Source organism: Balaenoptera physalus, assembly GCF_965194825.1.
Source record: "Balaenoptera physalus genome assembly, chromosome: 3".
Taxonomy (NCBI): domain Eukaryota; kingdom Metazoa; phylum Chordata; class Mammalia; order Artiodactyla; family Balaenopteridae; genus Balaenoptera; species Balaenoptera physalus.
The window spans coordinates 87212905-87230105 of NC_138890.1; the positions used below are offsets into that span (position 1 = coordinate 87212905).

The 17201-nt window shown below is 35.0% G+C and overlaps 1 protein-coding gene across 1 annotated transcript in view; it reads left to right on the forward strand.

The window, feature by feature from the left end:
- TMEM232 (transmembrane protein 232) overlaps positions 1-17201 on the forward strand; it is a 263618-nt gene that overhangs the window by 44317 nt on the left and 202100 nt on the right. The window contains 3 exon segments of the mRNA XM_082455780.1: positions 2025-2124; positions 4702-4856; positions 11827-11981. Coding sequence (XP_082311906.1) covers positions 2025-2124; positions 4702-4856; positions 11827-11981 — 410 coding nt within the window.

A 17201-nucleotide genomic window follows, 5' to 3' on the forward strand; every position in this document is an offset into this window, starting at 1 on the left:
CTCTTGTTCTGGAGCACGGGCTGTAGGCACGTGGGCTTCGGTAATTGTGGGATGCATCCTCTAGAGCGCAGGCTCAGTTGTTGTGGCGCACGGGCTTAGTTGCTCCACAGCATGTGGGATTCTCCCGGACCAGTGCTCGAACCCACGTCCCCTGCATTGGCAGGCGGACTCCTAACCACTGCACCACCAAGGAAGCCCGGTTTAATATATTTTAGATAGGAATATAAACAGTGTTCTTCAAGCTTCTATAAAGAACATGAAACACATCACCAACTATTACAATGTAATACATAATAAATATTATTCAGCATTTCTATTTCATGGTTAGATAACAGAGAAATGAAGATAAGAAAAGATGAAAAGAGAAGGAAAGAAGGGGGTGAAAGAATAAAGGAAGAAAAGACAGGTGAGCAGGGAAAGAAACTGACAAGCAGAAATTTACTCTAGGAGGCAAACCTACAGAGAGAGTATGTACACAAATGAAACATGAGGACAGATGAATAGAAAGTTCCAGAATTCCTTAGAGATAAAGACTGGCAGATTTTTCAACAAAAATCTGGCTTTTCAGAATATTACAGATGAAAGCTTTTAAAACCATTTTTCCAAGCATGGTTGTATAGAGTTTCACTTCATTGGTGTATAATACAGCAGTTATGCAAACTGATATGTTGACTATGTATTTTTCTCTTCAGACCCACGTTAAAATTTTAAAGTATTGCTTTCAATATCCTTCTGTGATCACTTGCAAAATCTTAAATTATTCTTCTTCTGATGAATTTATTATTTCCAACTTTAATATGCTCACTTAGAGTATTGCAATATTCTTTTAAATGATCTGTTGATCTCCACTTCCTTCTCATCTAACTTCAGTCTCTTGGAGAAGCATAGTACTATATCAAAGTGCTTTATGTGAAGAGATCCCTTGGCATGACATAAACATTTTATTTTTATTTATTTTTAAAAGTCGATAAATGGTGCATGTTTATAATTTATGGATGTATTTACAAATATTCATGGTGCGTTCTTAGAATTTATTTTAATGATAGAAGTTTTTGGTAAAAATATTTGGAAATCACTGCTGTAATAGAAAGTTCATGTCTTTTGATGCAGAACACACAGTCCTGGGTTTGAATTCCAGTAATGCTACTTATTTGCTTAATAGTCTTGGGTGAAGCACTGAGACTTGGTAGAATCATCTTTTGAATTTAATTTATTTTTTTACATGTAGATCTAATAATACCCTGTACCATTGTTAAGATGTTAAGAGGATTTGCATATATGTATATCTTGATAGTGATATAATGGTAGTTATTATTATTATTTGGTCCTTTTCCATAATCTTATGATTTAGCAATTTAGGCATTTACATTCCATTTATTTCTATAGTGTGTTTTTTTTCTCATTTTTTGTGAAATCTTATATATTTTTGCAGATATTTAATTTTCTGTTGTCTATGTAAAACAGTTTTAACTATACATGTATTTTAAACTTCACAGAAGTAAGATATGAAAGTGTGTATTTAGTAATGACATTGTGTATGTGTGTGTGTGTGTTTTCATGAGGGAATGGGGACTTCAGTACAACATACTATGCACAGGCAGAATATTTCTCAAAACTATTGCAATCCACATTCGTCTATATACTGAGACAAGGCACTGTGCAATGTACTATGATATTTTCTCTTTTATTTTACTTAAAAATCCCCTTTGTATTGATTTCATGACTCACTTAAGGGGCATGATTTGCAATTTGAAAAATACTGTTCTAAAGGACATAGAACAAAATAGTATTCAGTATTGGTCATTATATGTAATGGAGAGATGATTTATGAATTTTTTTTGCTGAACCAGTATTTTAACCTTGATACAAATGTTTTAAAGTTATTTCAAAAGCATACAATCTCAAATGAATTTGAAATTGTTTCATCAAAAGCAAATGTAATAATGAAATGGTTTATTTTCCTTCTGGTTTTTAAACATTTATTGATGCAACACAAAAATGCTTTTTTCTTTCTTTTTTGACAGATTGGCTATTTGGTCTTCTTACGACTTTTTATATATTTCCTTCATGGTCACCTGGAAAGTTTTAAACAACATTTACTTAGGCTTCAACCATATTTATACGGTAGACTGTATTTTATTTTCTACATTTATAAATGTTTTATGTTATTTTGAGACTCTCAGACTATCACTATAAAGAGTATAGGCTGTATTTTATTTTTTGTGAAAGATAATAGGTGCAGTACTGAAGAGCACAGCTTCTGGGCGAGACTGCTTGGGTTTTACTTTTAAATTTCCTACTTAGCTAAGCATATGAACTTGTCCGTGGCTCAGTTTTCTTATCTGTAATATCTAACTCACTGGATTTCAAGAAAGTTAAATTTGTATTTTAGTGAGGTAACCCTAGCGGTGATGTAGTTGCTGACCTGGAGTAAGGAGAGTAGACGCAGGGGGTCCATTAGCTATGACGTTCGTACAGGCAAGAGATGTTAAAGGTATGAACTTCTAAAAAGGGGATGGATAGAGTAAAATAGTTTTTTGTTTTTTTAAATTTTATTTATTTATTTATGGCTATGTTGGGTCTTCGTTTCTGTGCGAGGGCTTTCTCTAGTTGCGGCAAGCGGGGGCCACTCTTCATCGCCGTGTGCGGGCCTCTCACTATCGCGGCCTCTCTTGTTGCGGAGCACAGGCTCCAGACGCGCAGGCTCAGTAAATTGTGGCTCACGGGCCTAGTTGCTCCGCGGCATGTGGGATCTTCCCAGACCAGGGCTGGAGCCCGTGTCCCCTGCATTGGCAGGCAGATTCTCAACCACTGCGCCACCAGGGAAGCCCGTAAAATAGTTTTGAAAAGTGTTTAGGAGATAGAAAACACTGAACTTGGTGATCCCTTGGATCTAAGCTATATATAAGGGAAAGTGACAAATTCAGGATGAATCTTAAATTTTACATATTGACTAATAAGGTCAAGATAATGGTGCTCTAAACTGAGAAAATTTTGGAGAAACATTTGGACATACTGAATTTGAAGGTCACTTAGGTGTATATACCCAGTTGGAAACATAGGTTTGGAACTAGGGAAATAAGTGAAGCCTGGAAATCACTTATTTCATGGGTGTCAACATGGATCATTTGACAGTCGTCACTGTTAACGTGGATGAGATAACCTGGGAATGGGAGGTGGTGGTGGGGAGAAATTTATTCTAGTAGTAGAGTCTTGGGGAACACAAACATTTAATAGATTATTGGAGTAACAGACAACAACCAGTAGAGAAGAATTAGTAGAAAAAGGAGGGAGTGATTATATAGAAAGCCAAAGAGGGGAGAGTCAAGAAGATCAACATTATCAAGAGCTGTAAAATCATTAAACAATAGGAGGTCTGAGACGGGTGATGGGTTTCTGAAGTCAGAAAGTCATTGTTCTTGGGAGCATTACCGAGTGGAAGCAAAGTTCAGATTGGAGGTAAACAAAGGGTGAAGGGAAAGTTTAAGCATACGACAAAGGTGGTGAACTGTTTTAAAAAGCTTAGCCATGAAGGGAAGGAGAAATATGTCAATAGTTTGGATGAAAAAACAAGGTCAAAAGAGGAGAAGATTAATATGTTGTAGGATAAGAAATCAAGAGACTCAAGATGCAAGAAAGGGAGTAATATTTGATGGGAAAAGCCATAGAGGAGGGGAGTAGAAGGTAATAGTGCAAATGTTTTGGATACAAGTTTTGATAGGGTCTGAAACCAAGGCATGGCTGTAGATTGACAGTATAGGAATTTGTGTCTACCTTATCGCTTGTTTTGCTTTCTTCGTTATGTTATAAATCTCTTTTAACTCCTCACAGTGTTCAGCATAGTGATTCATCAAATATTCAGGTAGTGGTGACAAATACATTTTGAAAAATTATTTGTATAAAACCTCAAGTTCTTACACTGGCTTGTTATTGTTGATATATCGCAAGAACTCCAACATTTTGTTTCATATAAGGATAAAATCCTAGATATTGCCCTCTTATCACATACTGTTAAGTGGAGCCCTACTGAGGCTACATGTTCATCTTCAGCAACAGGTGGATTCCTACCTGAGGCTATTAGTTACTGCTACTACCTACCCATACAACCATCCAATAGAAGAGTGGTTATTACTAATTTTTCCACTGTGTCGATGGACTGAAACTCAAAGGTTGTTTAAAAGTTTGTAAAAAGAACAGCACAGAGATGGTTCTGTTAAATACCACATAGTCTTATGTTAAATGACATAATTGTTGCTGTTGTTAAACTATGTATTTTTAAAAATCAACAACAATGACATCTTGAAAAGAATTAAACTGGAGAATGTTGGTTTAAAAGCAATGACATTGATTACAATATCAGAGGATCCATTATGAATCATATCTATTCTGACTTGATTTATTTTCAGCTGGAAGTTTCCAGGGATTGTTGTGTAGTAACTATACTTAATTGGTCATTCAACCATTATGTAATTGCTGTTCTGAATTATATAAACTCATATATGAATTATTTACCTTGTAGTTTTCTATTATACCACTAGGGGTCATACATAACATTATTAATCTTCAATAGATGGGGAAATATACAGCAGTTTCAGCCTCTTAAGTACTGAATTTAATTATATTTTAATAACTAAAAGACAAATGAAATGCAGTGTGAGATGTTAATGAAATATTTCTCACAAATTATTTTTCTTACAATAGCACTTTCTTTCTCTGGAGAATTATATTGCAAGTATCCAAACATCTTTTCAAATGTGCAGTGTATTCTGAAAATCATGGAAATTGTATGTAAAAGAGAACTCCCTTCTCAATCAATTTTTAGCCCTGTGGAAGACAAGAATGTAGATTCTGAGATGGTGAGTATATCCTAGCGCATGATGAATCAGATCAGATTACTATGCTTAAAGAATCATGCTTGCTAATTCGGTAACATGGCTGAAGATGAATTTAGCTGCAGGGGAGGAGTGAACAGCACAGACATTAAAGTCATGTGCACATTTTCCTGGATAGTAGTTAGTAGGATCAGTAGTGGGGCATCAGTATCCACTGCTACTACTTTAAATGGAGTAATGCCATAATACCTTCTTCCTTATAGATTCCATCTCAGCTGATTAATTAAAAATTACACCATAATTTAGAATGACTTTTAAATGAACATTTTAAGATATTACATTTTTGTTAAAGGGAGAGTGTGTAAAGTACAGGCTGTTAATGAGAGCAAGTGTAATATTTTTATGCTTCCATGATTCATATGTAATAACATTTAATATGCTATTAAAATCAACTGAAATTTTTTAATGGTTCAAAATTGAGAAAGTAATACCTGGTATATGATAAATCTCCTTTTAATTTCTAACTTAGATATTAATGATCAACATTAGAGAAAACTATCTGTCCCAATTATATATAATTCCTTGGTATGTAATAAGCTATGATTATACAAACAGAACTCCAGTGTTCATATACCTTATAAGCTGATGTACTTCAAAAGTCAAACTTCAATCTTTGGGGCTTGTAATGCCTTTAATTCCTTTTCTCACATATATTCCGAAAGAAAGCAGTGAACACTTCAAAACCTTGATTCTTTTATTATTTTACTTTTTGTTATATATACTTATTATTTTGTAATTTATAAATAGAAATTTTGTTTTTCTAATAATTTCTTAAAAAGGAGAAAAATGCATTTAATATGATGCTAGTTGGAACAACTAAGGAAATTTAAGGAAAATTCTTTTTTAAAATCATTTTGCCTGTGAGCTGCCTCACAGTTTCCCTGCGCTTCCCTTGGGCCCTTTCCACAACTATCTAAAATTTAAGCCTATAAGGAGGAACATTTAACCACATCTATCTGTGTTCTTTCTAGGAGTTAGTGTTTTCTTTTTGGCTCATAACTTGGTAAACCATTTATATAAAGAGTGACGTATACTAAGCCATTTGAACTATTTGGTTATGCTTACTAATGAACACACATTGCTTCATGCATAAAAAGGATCTTGTTTTAAAGTTTCAAAAATGTTTTAACAATAAATATATAACCTAAGATACTGAGCAACAGAAAAAGCACTGACTCTCAAGAGGAAGGGCCTGTTCACCAATTGACTATGTGATCCAGAGTAGGTCCATTAAGCTCTCCAAATCCCCATTTGCTTATCTTTAAAAAGACACCACCGGGTACTTCCCTGGCGGTCCAGTGGTTAAGAATCCACGCTTCCACTGCAGAGGGCACGGGTTTGATCCCTGGTTGGGGAACTAAGATTCTGCATGCTGCGTGGTGCAGCCAAAAAAAAAAAAAAAAATATATATATATATATATGTATATATACACACACACATATATGAAGTGAAGGAATAACTTCAAAAAAAAAAAAACCACCACCACGACCATAATCATTATCATCATCGTCATATTTGCCCAAACTAATCTACAGAGTTGTTGTGAAGATTGCAAAAAACCATGTGCCTTATATATTATTAAGAGCCATGCAAACATAAATAATAATTATTGAAAAATATACTTAGGAACTCACTTTAACTTAGGCAGTTAAATGTAATAATTTTTATCTAAGGACATGCTTATGCTGACTAAATAATTGTGCTTAACTGTGTAGTTAATTGTGCTTAACTTAATATAGTGATGATTTGAGTGTTTTTCCTTTAAACAAATAAGATCCTGTGAAATCTTGACAACGTGAGTGTTCCACTTGTGAGGCCGGCAACTTTCAGTGTTGATTCTGCTTCTCCTTGAATCAATCTGTTTTTGTCACTCTTGGTGCACATACACAGCAAGGAAATGGAAGTTCACTGCTTCTATACAGTTAAGATCTACCTTGGTCTGAAGTGAAAGAGGCAAGAATGTCAACACATGAAAAGAATATATCTGCTTATAATGGGACAAGTCACTAAGTCTCTGTGCTTTTTTCCACTTTTTAGAACAAAGGGGCATAGTTTCAGTCTTTTTAAGTTCTATTTCACCTCCATACGTGAGATTCTATGAAGGGATTATAACAGAATTTAGCCTATCAGACTTATTGCCCTCCCCTGTCTACTCCCATTACCTCATAATATAAAGAATATAAAAGGTAGTGTAGCCACAGTGCTGCTGAAAATTGCTGGTTCAGCTGATTCAGTGCTGGATGGCATATTTTAATGTTGTTCTCCAGTTTCAGCCCAATTTCTCCAGTACAGTTTAATCTAAGCCAGGCTCCCTAGTTCAGTTGAGTATTTACCCATTCAGTACCCATGTATCTCAACTTCTGGGAGAAGTAAGGGTGAAGAAGAGAGAAAACTGGGACTGTAAAAGATATATCTGTATTCATCCTCTCTCCCTTTATTATTCATATGCTACAGTAGAGGATTTGTGGGTTTATTCCTACAGCTCGTATCCTTCAGTAATGCTAAAGGGTCCATGACAGCATATTTTGGCCACTGTAAAATACTTTATTTTTAATATATTATAAGCATTGAAGTAGAAACATAATTTGTTTTCAAAGTGCTATTATAAAATTGCTTTAAAAAAAGGAATTCTGTTAGGATTTAGGCATTAGGATACACACAATATGGGTGTTGGTTCTGTATAAGAATAGGAAATCTCCTTTCCCTGCTGCTGGGACCCATTTCTCCTTTTAATGTTCTTTCCAGCTGATCCAGACACAGGGTTTCCATTGACTTTGACAAATGGTACACTTTAATTGGCTCTGTGAATTGCAGAGCCTGAACACTGGATTGGGTTTTCCACTCTGTCCTTTCTTTGCTCACTAGCAAAGCTGAATTTGTTAAGCACGCTTGTCACATTATAATAACATGGTTCTTTGGAGTAGGTAGATTCAAATTCAACTAAAATGCAGTAGACCATTTACTAAATAGTTGCATCCATCCTAAAGTATTGTACAAATAGTTTTCTGAAAACTAGGAAACATACAGGATTTACATTCAAATGTATTATCAGGCTCATCCTTTAGTGCTTTAAGTACAGTACTCAGTAAGCTAAAGGCACTATCTAAATTTGGGACATTTTATGCTGTACTGTAATTATAAATGGTTACTAGGAATGGGGTTGGACTGAGACACAGGTTCTTTAAAATTAGGAGCATTATCCTATGATTCATGCCCTGTTATTCAGGTAATGCATTTGTATTGAGGGGTCCTATCATGGCAATGTCAGCTATCCCCCAAATAACTGAAAACAAGGATGAAACTCAGAAAGCTGCCTTCGAGCAGCCACAATAGAGCCCATGCTTCAGAGTTCATTTTTGTTATCAAAGAGAGCCTGGTCAGACACTCAGAGCTTCTCAAATTTGCACAGAATTCAAGCTGATAGGGTTATCTGAGTTCTCAGCCAACAGCAGATTGGCAACACTCTGGTAGGTGGGCTTTCTGTCTTTAGAATGTACGCTCTGCCCACCGTTTCCACAGTGGGAGCTGTTTCCAAGGATGCAGCCTGGAGACCGTAATGTGTTGTTGAGACCATTTGGATGGTATAGGTGATTGAACCTAGTTAAAGCATCTACATAAACCTTAAGATTCTGGAGGGCAGGTGTGGAGATCTACTCTCTTGCAGCTGCCCAAGACAAGCCTCCTGTGTAAGTTTCCTTGCTTGTTGAACCTGCCACCTGCCAATCTGGAGTGGCCTGCCTCTTTCTCAGGTCTCCCCCAACCTTGTTCTCCATGTATGGGGGCCAGTTTGCAAACCAGCATAGCCCAAAGCTGGGCAGCAAGTGGGGGAGATGAAAGAACTGTAGGAAGTGGTCATAAAGCACCCCACACACCAAAAAGATGGAAGGGGAAAAATAAGTTCTAGTTCTCTGGGAGTCATTTAATGCAGTGCTCAGTGCTTTTCAAACTATCTGTGTAGAGGGTAAAAATCCCTCTATAATTTTTTAAAGAATTTTCCAGACCGTCACAGACTGATACTTTTAAAACTACAATAATAGTAAATTACTAAAAATAAAAAGAAACAAATATATAGGCATTAATTTTTTTACTAGACTGAAAAGAAAATTAACTGTCAAATTTTATAAAAGTTTCTAAATCTGTATTCTTTATTTCTATACTCTAGTTAACAGTTTGCAGAGGGGATTTATCTGCCAACCACACCTTGGGTGGGACTGATTTAGTGTAAAGGCAAAGAACTCTACACCACCTAATAGCTCTCAGAGCATTGCTTCCTCTTGGTCTGCTACATTGATGATGTACATGATGATTGTATTAAATCATATCATCATCATTATTATATTAATTCATTCTAGTTTGGCAAATACATTTTTTCTTTTGCAAAAAGTAAAAAGCAGGGAAGAAACTTTAGCAGAATTTCCATGCAAATGCTTGAAATATATATATAAGGATATCATTCTTAAGGATAAGAGATAATCCTCACTTATTTGGAAAATTCCCAGGTGTGGCGGGTTCAAGGACCCTTCAGGAGCACACGTGCCGTTGGGAAAACTGGTTTTATTATTTGTTGCAGAGAGAGAACACACACCCAAAGGACTATGTGATGTCTCAGTTAGAGGGTGCTAGCATAAATCTATTATAGGATTTGGACTTTTCGGTTGGGTGATTTGGGGGAGGCTCTAAAGAAGCAGGGATTCTCTTTAGATTTGATGCTGCCAGAAAGTAGGGGCAATTCTGATTAGGTGTTTTGTGGGTGGCACAGTGACTTTTTGTCTGTGCTTAGAAACAAAAATATCAAGTGGCTTTGTGTATTTATCAGAGCAATATTGTCTGAGGTTGATATTCTGTGAGTTTATATCCAGCAGGAGAACAAAATGACCTGGCTGTGAGCGCCAGACCAGCTTGTAGTAATATTGATGTCAGATCAGTTCCGGAAGTCAGAGGCTTCTTTTTCCTTTTTCAGTGATAAGTAAAAATGGTATCATATAAAATTAAAAATCACACTTAAATATTCTTCATTATCTAAATCCTGATCATTTCTTTACCAAAGGCTTTTGGGAATTTTCTCTGGTGATGGTGTATAAGTTTGTTAACAAGAATTTTTGACCTAACTGAATAGTCTCTAGCCATGCAATGCACAACACATGATTTAAAAAAAAACAAAGTATTGATTGTTTTAAATTAATTAGTCAAGCCATCCACAAGTTTCAAAACATATCTACCTACATATGTATTCAGAATATTTGCAACATGAGGGATGTCAGGCATCCAGCCTCAGACTGCTAGAGCAATTTGAGAAAATAATTTCATTTATATGGATTCCACTTTTGGGGGAGACTCTACCACAAAGCAGAAAATTGAGTTATTTAGATGAAATATGTACATTTACTGAAGTCTGCACGTCTCAGTCTGCTGTCTTACATTATTTTAGAATAAAGCTTTTTTTGGGATATTCTAACATTCTAAACACCGACTGGTTTCCATTTGCTTTTGTGGATGATTTTTCCCCTGAGTCGGTAGCCTTGTGCAGAGACTTTATCTTACTCCTGCCTTTATTGCCAGCGTCTGTGTTCCTGACATAATGTAAATCAATACACATCTGTGAGACTTAAATAAGCAGTTGACTAGAAACTTAAAACTAAGTTTAAAATTTTAAGCTTAGTTTAAAATTTATATATGAACTTCTGGCTTTCTCTCTTAAGAGTACTCAACATGAAAACTTTCTTTAAGTATAGTCTTGATGTTATTTTGTATAGTAAATGAGAATTGTAAAATCCTTTGGAATCTCTTTAAGTGTTTCTTTTGAGCATAAAAGAATAAAATATTAGCTAAATTAGTAATTTGAGTACATATCACAGGATGTGTATTTGAATCTTTACTGTTGACAAAAATTCAATGGGAGTGCTGTGTCTAAAAATAAAATCAAGTTTCTTTGTACCAGTTACTTTAGCAGATCAGTTAAGTCTATGAAACTTAAGAAAGCACTCTGAGAAAAAAACAAATAGCCCATTTGTTTTCTGATTTTGTAGCCTTTTAAAATAGTTACTTTGCAGACATTGACCACATCCAGCTAGGCAATATTTTGATCCTTAAAGTGAAAATCCACATTTTAAAACCCAACTTGCTGTTTGATCATTGTTCAGACTTTTCCCCTCTTCCCTCCCCCAGGTGTCAGGGAGAACTAAGTCATATAGGTTTTAGGAAGCACAATTGTGTCTGATAGTTGTTCCTTAGCAGATACAGGATTTTTGTCACATTGTGGAACTGATGTCATTGAACACAAGGAATCCATGTGAGAATATAATAAGAATTAAGTTCAGATTAACAATATATACTTACAAAAATGTATTTAAGTAAATTTAAGTAAATGTATTTAAGTAATGTATTAAGAACTAAGTTCAGATTAACTATATATACTTACAAAAATGTATTTAAGTAAATATACTTACAAAAATGTATTTAAGTAAATGTATTTAAGTAAATATATACTTACAAAAACGTATTTAAGTATATTAACTATATATACTTACAAAAATGTATTTAAGTATATTAACTATATATACTTACAAAAATGTATTTAAGTAAATATACTTACAAAAATGTGTTTAAGTAAATGTATTTAAGTAAACATATACTTACAAAAACGTATTTAAGTATATTAACTATATATACTTACAAAAATGTATGTAAGTAATGCATTTTGTAAGTAATACTTACAAAAATGTATTTAAGTAAAATGTCATTGAACACAAGGGATCCATGTGAGAATATATTAAGAATTAAGTTCATATTAATTATATCTACTTACAAAAATGTATTTAAATTGCTCCACTTGGTGTAACATGGCGTAGAAAAAATATGCATTTAAAATTTATTTTCATGTTTATTCAATTCAAAGAACTCTTTCTCAGATATATTTTAATATTTTATTTACAGGAACATTTGCAACTTACTCAGGAAGGATATGAAATTAACCACCTGCTCTGGCACTGTGTTGCTGCCTGGACTTGTGTTCAGAAGAATAGTCCCCAGTTGAATAAGGTGCTTGAACATCTCATCTTTCATAAAGCACAGCTTCAAGAGAAACGCTGGTAAGAGGGATCCTATAAATCCAAAGTAACTCATGGAGAAACCTTTGTGTTTACATGTTAAATAACCTTTGTACTTAAATGTTAATCACACCTTAGTTGACTATGAAAAAAATTTATAATCTCAGTTCCAAAGGCAAGGGCAATTTATATATTTTGTATTAGTTCATGTCATCAATAAATTGTTCTTACCTTTTTTTTTTTTTTGGCTAGATGAGCGTGCTTGTATTGCGTTGTTTGTCTTTATTAAAGGAAACTTGCTATTGATAACTTCACTCCCACATTTAAAACATCTTTTATTTTCCAAGTTGTTAAACAACAATGAAGTACAGCTTATTATCCTTGGAGGAAATATACTAAGATTATGTTTCTTTATGCCTTATTTGTAAAGTAGAAGAGAAATGACTGATAAGTGTTAGTTTCCTCCTATACATATGTTAATTTGAAAAGGGAAAAAGAAGTCTTAAATTACTACAAAAGAGGGCATGGGTTAATGGACGAAAGAAGAATTTTAAAGGAGTTATTTCTGAGGAAATTGATCAGAGGATATCCCTTTGCAATATTTGAGGATGATCAGAGATTTGAATTCCTTTTCCACTACTAACAATAACAATAATATGTTGTGCCATAGCAAGTTACAAATTCATATGTTTTTCTTAAAATTAGTTCCAGTTTTTAAGCCTCTGGCGAGCCCACTCTGCACAACCAATTTATATATGTAAATTCTAAGAATCTGGTATATTTCTTCTGGACAAAAGTTGTTTTCCAGTTTCATTTGGATGTTTTGGGGATTCTAGATCAAGTAAAGATTTCTGGAGAATGGCTTAGAGCATGTCTAATTCCCTTGAAATAGCCTATTTTAGAGTCTTGGAAGACTCTAACTTGATTTAAAAATAGCGAATTATATTTCAACATATAAAAGTAAATATTGCATGACTTCGTCAATTTATTTTCAAGGTATTCTAATAATTACCAAATAAACATGTTTAGATAACTGCTGAGATAGTAAAAGTGGCTGATTAAGAATATCTCATTCTGAAAGTCAAGAAATTGTTTCTTTAACCAATTTTCATTTTTACTGTGTTGCATCAAACTTGATTTAATTTTTCAATTATTTCTCTTTGATAGCTTTTTTTTTTTAAACTTAGTATTTAATAGATTGAGGGGTTTTAGAGATAATACAAGATTATTCTTACTTTACAAATGAAGAAACTGAGGCCAAGTTTATTAGGCTTACTGGTGACTGGAACCAGATTTCAAGGTCCAGCATAGCATTCTTTTTGGTATATCATCCCGCTTTCATTCTGGCTTCATTATTAAGGAGGTAACTGCTTAAAGGCGTCTTGTCACTGAATCCTGACTTTTCTTTTTCTGGGAGGACATTGTGGAAATCAAGCATGGGAGGGAAAGTCAGTGTTTAGACAATGCTGAATGAACAGAGGAGTAAATGGAAAAAAATGGTGAAACACAGTGACTGTTCATAATAGACTGGAAAAGATAATTGTTTAAAAGAGCACTGCCAAATAGTTTTGATTGTATTTCTTATATTTACTGTTTTTTTCTCTTTTTTTTAAAGTTTTATTTACTGTTTTTTTAAGAAAAGAATTTGACTTTTTTTTTAAAAGATGACTCTAGTAAACAGAAATAACCTGTTGACATTAAAAATTTGTCTTTTTAAGTTAGCAATTTGACTAACTTCTCTATTAGTCAAATTTTCTGTTAGTTATAATGATAACATTATACCAAATATTGAAAAATTAATTTTTCTTTTTAAAAGTATTTATTTATGTGACAGCCTATATAGTTTTCAAGAAGTCATTATTCCAGGCAAAACCAAACAAACTGTGATGTAATTATCAAAGTCAAACCAGAAATACTTTTACACTTATGGGAAAACTTTAATATTGGTCTTGTGTGCTCCTAAGATTAGGTACATGTGAGACATTTTAAAAATGGACTGAACATATTTAGAATTAAATAGAAAAACTGAGGCTTCAGGCCCTGATAGTAAATTAAGACTTTGTTAGGATTTGCTAGACCAGATAGCCTTAAAATTGTGATAGTTGGTGGAAGATATCTTTGGTTTAGGACCTGAAATTCAATGCCAAGTGACTATTAGTAGGAATAATGTAAGCAGTTTCATTTTCCATGCATATCAGTAAAGTACCACATAATAGAAAAATGATCAGAGATTTAAAATGCAGAGGGAGACCATTCAACTGATTGATCAAAAGAAATTTCATTAATAGTGGCAAAAAGTGCTTGGGCCAATACTAGTGAGTGGTTTTCATCTGCCCTTCTCCGATGCTATCCATCAGCAGATAATTCATCATGTATGTCCCTGCCTGACTTCTTATAACCCCCTTTATAAAGATCATACAACACAAAAGGAAAGAAACAGAAGCCAGTGGTTTCAGCAGAGGCTGGAAAAGAATAGGCCCAGGATCCATGAAAAGACTCCAGGAAAGACTCACAGAATTAGAGCAACCTCTGCTTGATGAGAGACAGGGAATAAACTGAGGAAAGGAAATGTACTAATTACAATAAATTATAAAATAGGGTGAAGAAGTAGAGAAAATGAGAATACACGAGCCACTCCCAGTGTCACGCACCAGCCTTTATCTTGGAAGTTTAGCTGCCTTGTGCCGCAGATAAGCAGCTTGTGTAAGGCAGATTTCCATTTAATATGGTTAAATTTTATATGATGCTTCATACTCTCAATGCTCCACCCTGTGGTTTGGCCTTTTACAAACTGCCCCATTTGCTCTGGGGAGATAGGTCAAGCCACCGCAAAAGGCTTTCTAATTGAACGTGAAAATAATGAATTGTGTTAATAATTGAATTATTAGCCAATGCGACTGCTGAGAAAAGCAGCATGGCATTTCAGGAGAGCAGTATAACATATAAAATTATATCTCCCAAAGCAAAATAGCCGATTTAATCGCTCCATGAATGTATTCCAAAAAAGCTTGGCAATTTAAAATTATACCGACATTGCAAGTGTTTTCCAGACATACAGTGTTTGTGTTTGCATCGAAATAAATTGAACAAAGAATCCGCTGCTTTGTATGGGCAGCAAGGCCTTTACTTCTGGACACATCACTGCCTCTGCAATATCTATCTCCTTGAACCCCAGTAATTATAATGTCGTGTGATAGTCTAACCAAAACCCTTCAGACCAAAGTTTTCATCAGTAATTCCTCTTCATGAGCTGAGATGTCAGTGAAGGTCCTCAGTCTTCTGATTCATTTCCTAGATTTCTTATTGACCCTTCAATCCTCTGAGCTAAATGTAAACATTTAGTCTGTATCAAGGGTAAATATATAATTTATGCTTTGCTACCTTACGGTGCAGTGAAAAAAGCATTCAACTTCAAATCAGAAGGCCTGAGTTTTAGTCTTATCTCTTGCTACCTGTCTAATTTTTTTTTTAATTAATTAATTTATTTTTGGCTGCATTGGGTTTTCGTTGCTGCACACAGGCTTTCTCTAGTTGCGGCGAGTGGGGGCTACTCTTCGATGCGGTGTGCGGGCTTCTCATTGTGTTGGCTTCTCTTTGTTGCAGAGCACGGGCTCTAGGCATGCGGGCTTCAGTAGTTGTGGCATGCGGGCTCAGTAGTTGTAGCTCACAGGCTCTAGAGCGCAGGCTCAGTAGTTGTGGTGCACGGGCTTAGTTGCTCCGTGGCATGTGGGATCTTCCCGGACCAGGGCTTGAACCCTCGTCCCCTTCATTGGCAGGCGGATTCTTAACCACTGCGCCACCAGGGAAGTCCCTACCTGTCTAATTTTGATGGAGTCGCATAACCCCTATGAACAGGGTCTGCTCAGCAGTTAAATAGAGGTAATAACCATCTCAAATAGCTTTTGGGAGATTTAAATAAGGTAAGTAATATGAAAACACCTTTTAAACTCTGAATCTCCCCTAATACTTCATTTCCTGCTAGTTCAGATCTGAATGAATTTTTTTCGTAAACTCCTACCTACTGAATTTCTGACACATGTCCTCTCCTTAAGTTAACCAACTTGGACACCTTGACTACCGTTCAGAGCAGTTCCCCTGCTCTCCACTCCCACTGTCCCCACCTTGGGTTGGGACCTTATTGTCTCATGATTTTTGTAGCTTATTAACTGGTCTCTTGGCCTTATGTTTTCTCTTCAGTGATCTGTCATACTCTGCTGCCAGGGTTGCAACATAAATGTGATTATACCATTCTCCATCTTAAAATTATTTAATAAGACCTGTTTTTACATGACACAGGGGTTGCAACTCCAATCAGGGTCTCTTTAACTTGCCATGATTAAAAACAAACAAACAAACAAAAAAACAAGAGCAAAAACAAAGACTGAAAGAAGGATCCTGCTACTGGGATTAATTACCACCAACTAGCCACACAGGCAGACCAAGTGCCTGAGCGGCTGGATGGAAGAAGGCAATCAGTGAGCACCTAGGCCTTCTAAGATGAAACAGCTATCATGGCCTGTCGACACTCCATCCCTTCATTCTCCCCAACTACCTTCCCTGGTGCGCCAGGAATGTTCTGTGTGTAGGAGGAAGAACCCTTTTAGCAGACAGGTTAAAGACTAGATTTTCATGTAGCCCATCTCTTCTGAATATCAGAAATCAGGCAATGGCAAGAGAAACATATTCTTTAAACTAGTTTTCCTAAATGGTCAAAATCAGGAAAGAAATTCTGTCTGCTTTCTTCTCCATGTGCAGTGAAGATTGAGACTAATTTTTTTTTACTGATTCTCCCCTCCCTAGCCTGTTAATATAATCTTGAGTTTCTGATAACATAGTTAAATCATTACTTAAAATGTTCATTCTTCTCCTTAAAGAATGGTTTATATATTTATTTAATTTGGGGATCATATTTATAAAATAATTTTGACTTATTAAAATGTATCTATTTTTCCCACTCACTGTCATCCATTTAACACTAGGATTTTGCATTCTTAAGCTGTTAAATACTATTCCTTTCTTGGCTGGCTTGAGTAAATTTCTAAGCATGGACATAGGTGACCTATTTCATTAGGCAAGCCCTTGATTACATATGACCCTTGGCTGAATATAACATTTGTCACCATTTTTCCCCCTAAAAAGTTTAAGTACATTTTGTCTGGAAATAGGCTTCTATGCTCACAGATTTTTAATTCCCCTCTTTAAATCTCTAAATGTTGCTATGCTGTTTCCTACCTTTTAGTTATTATGAGATGTTCAAAGCCA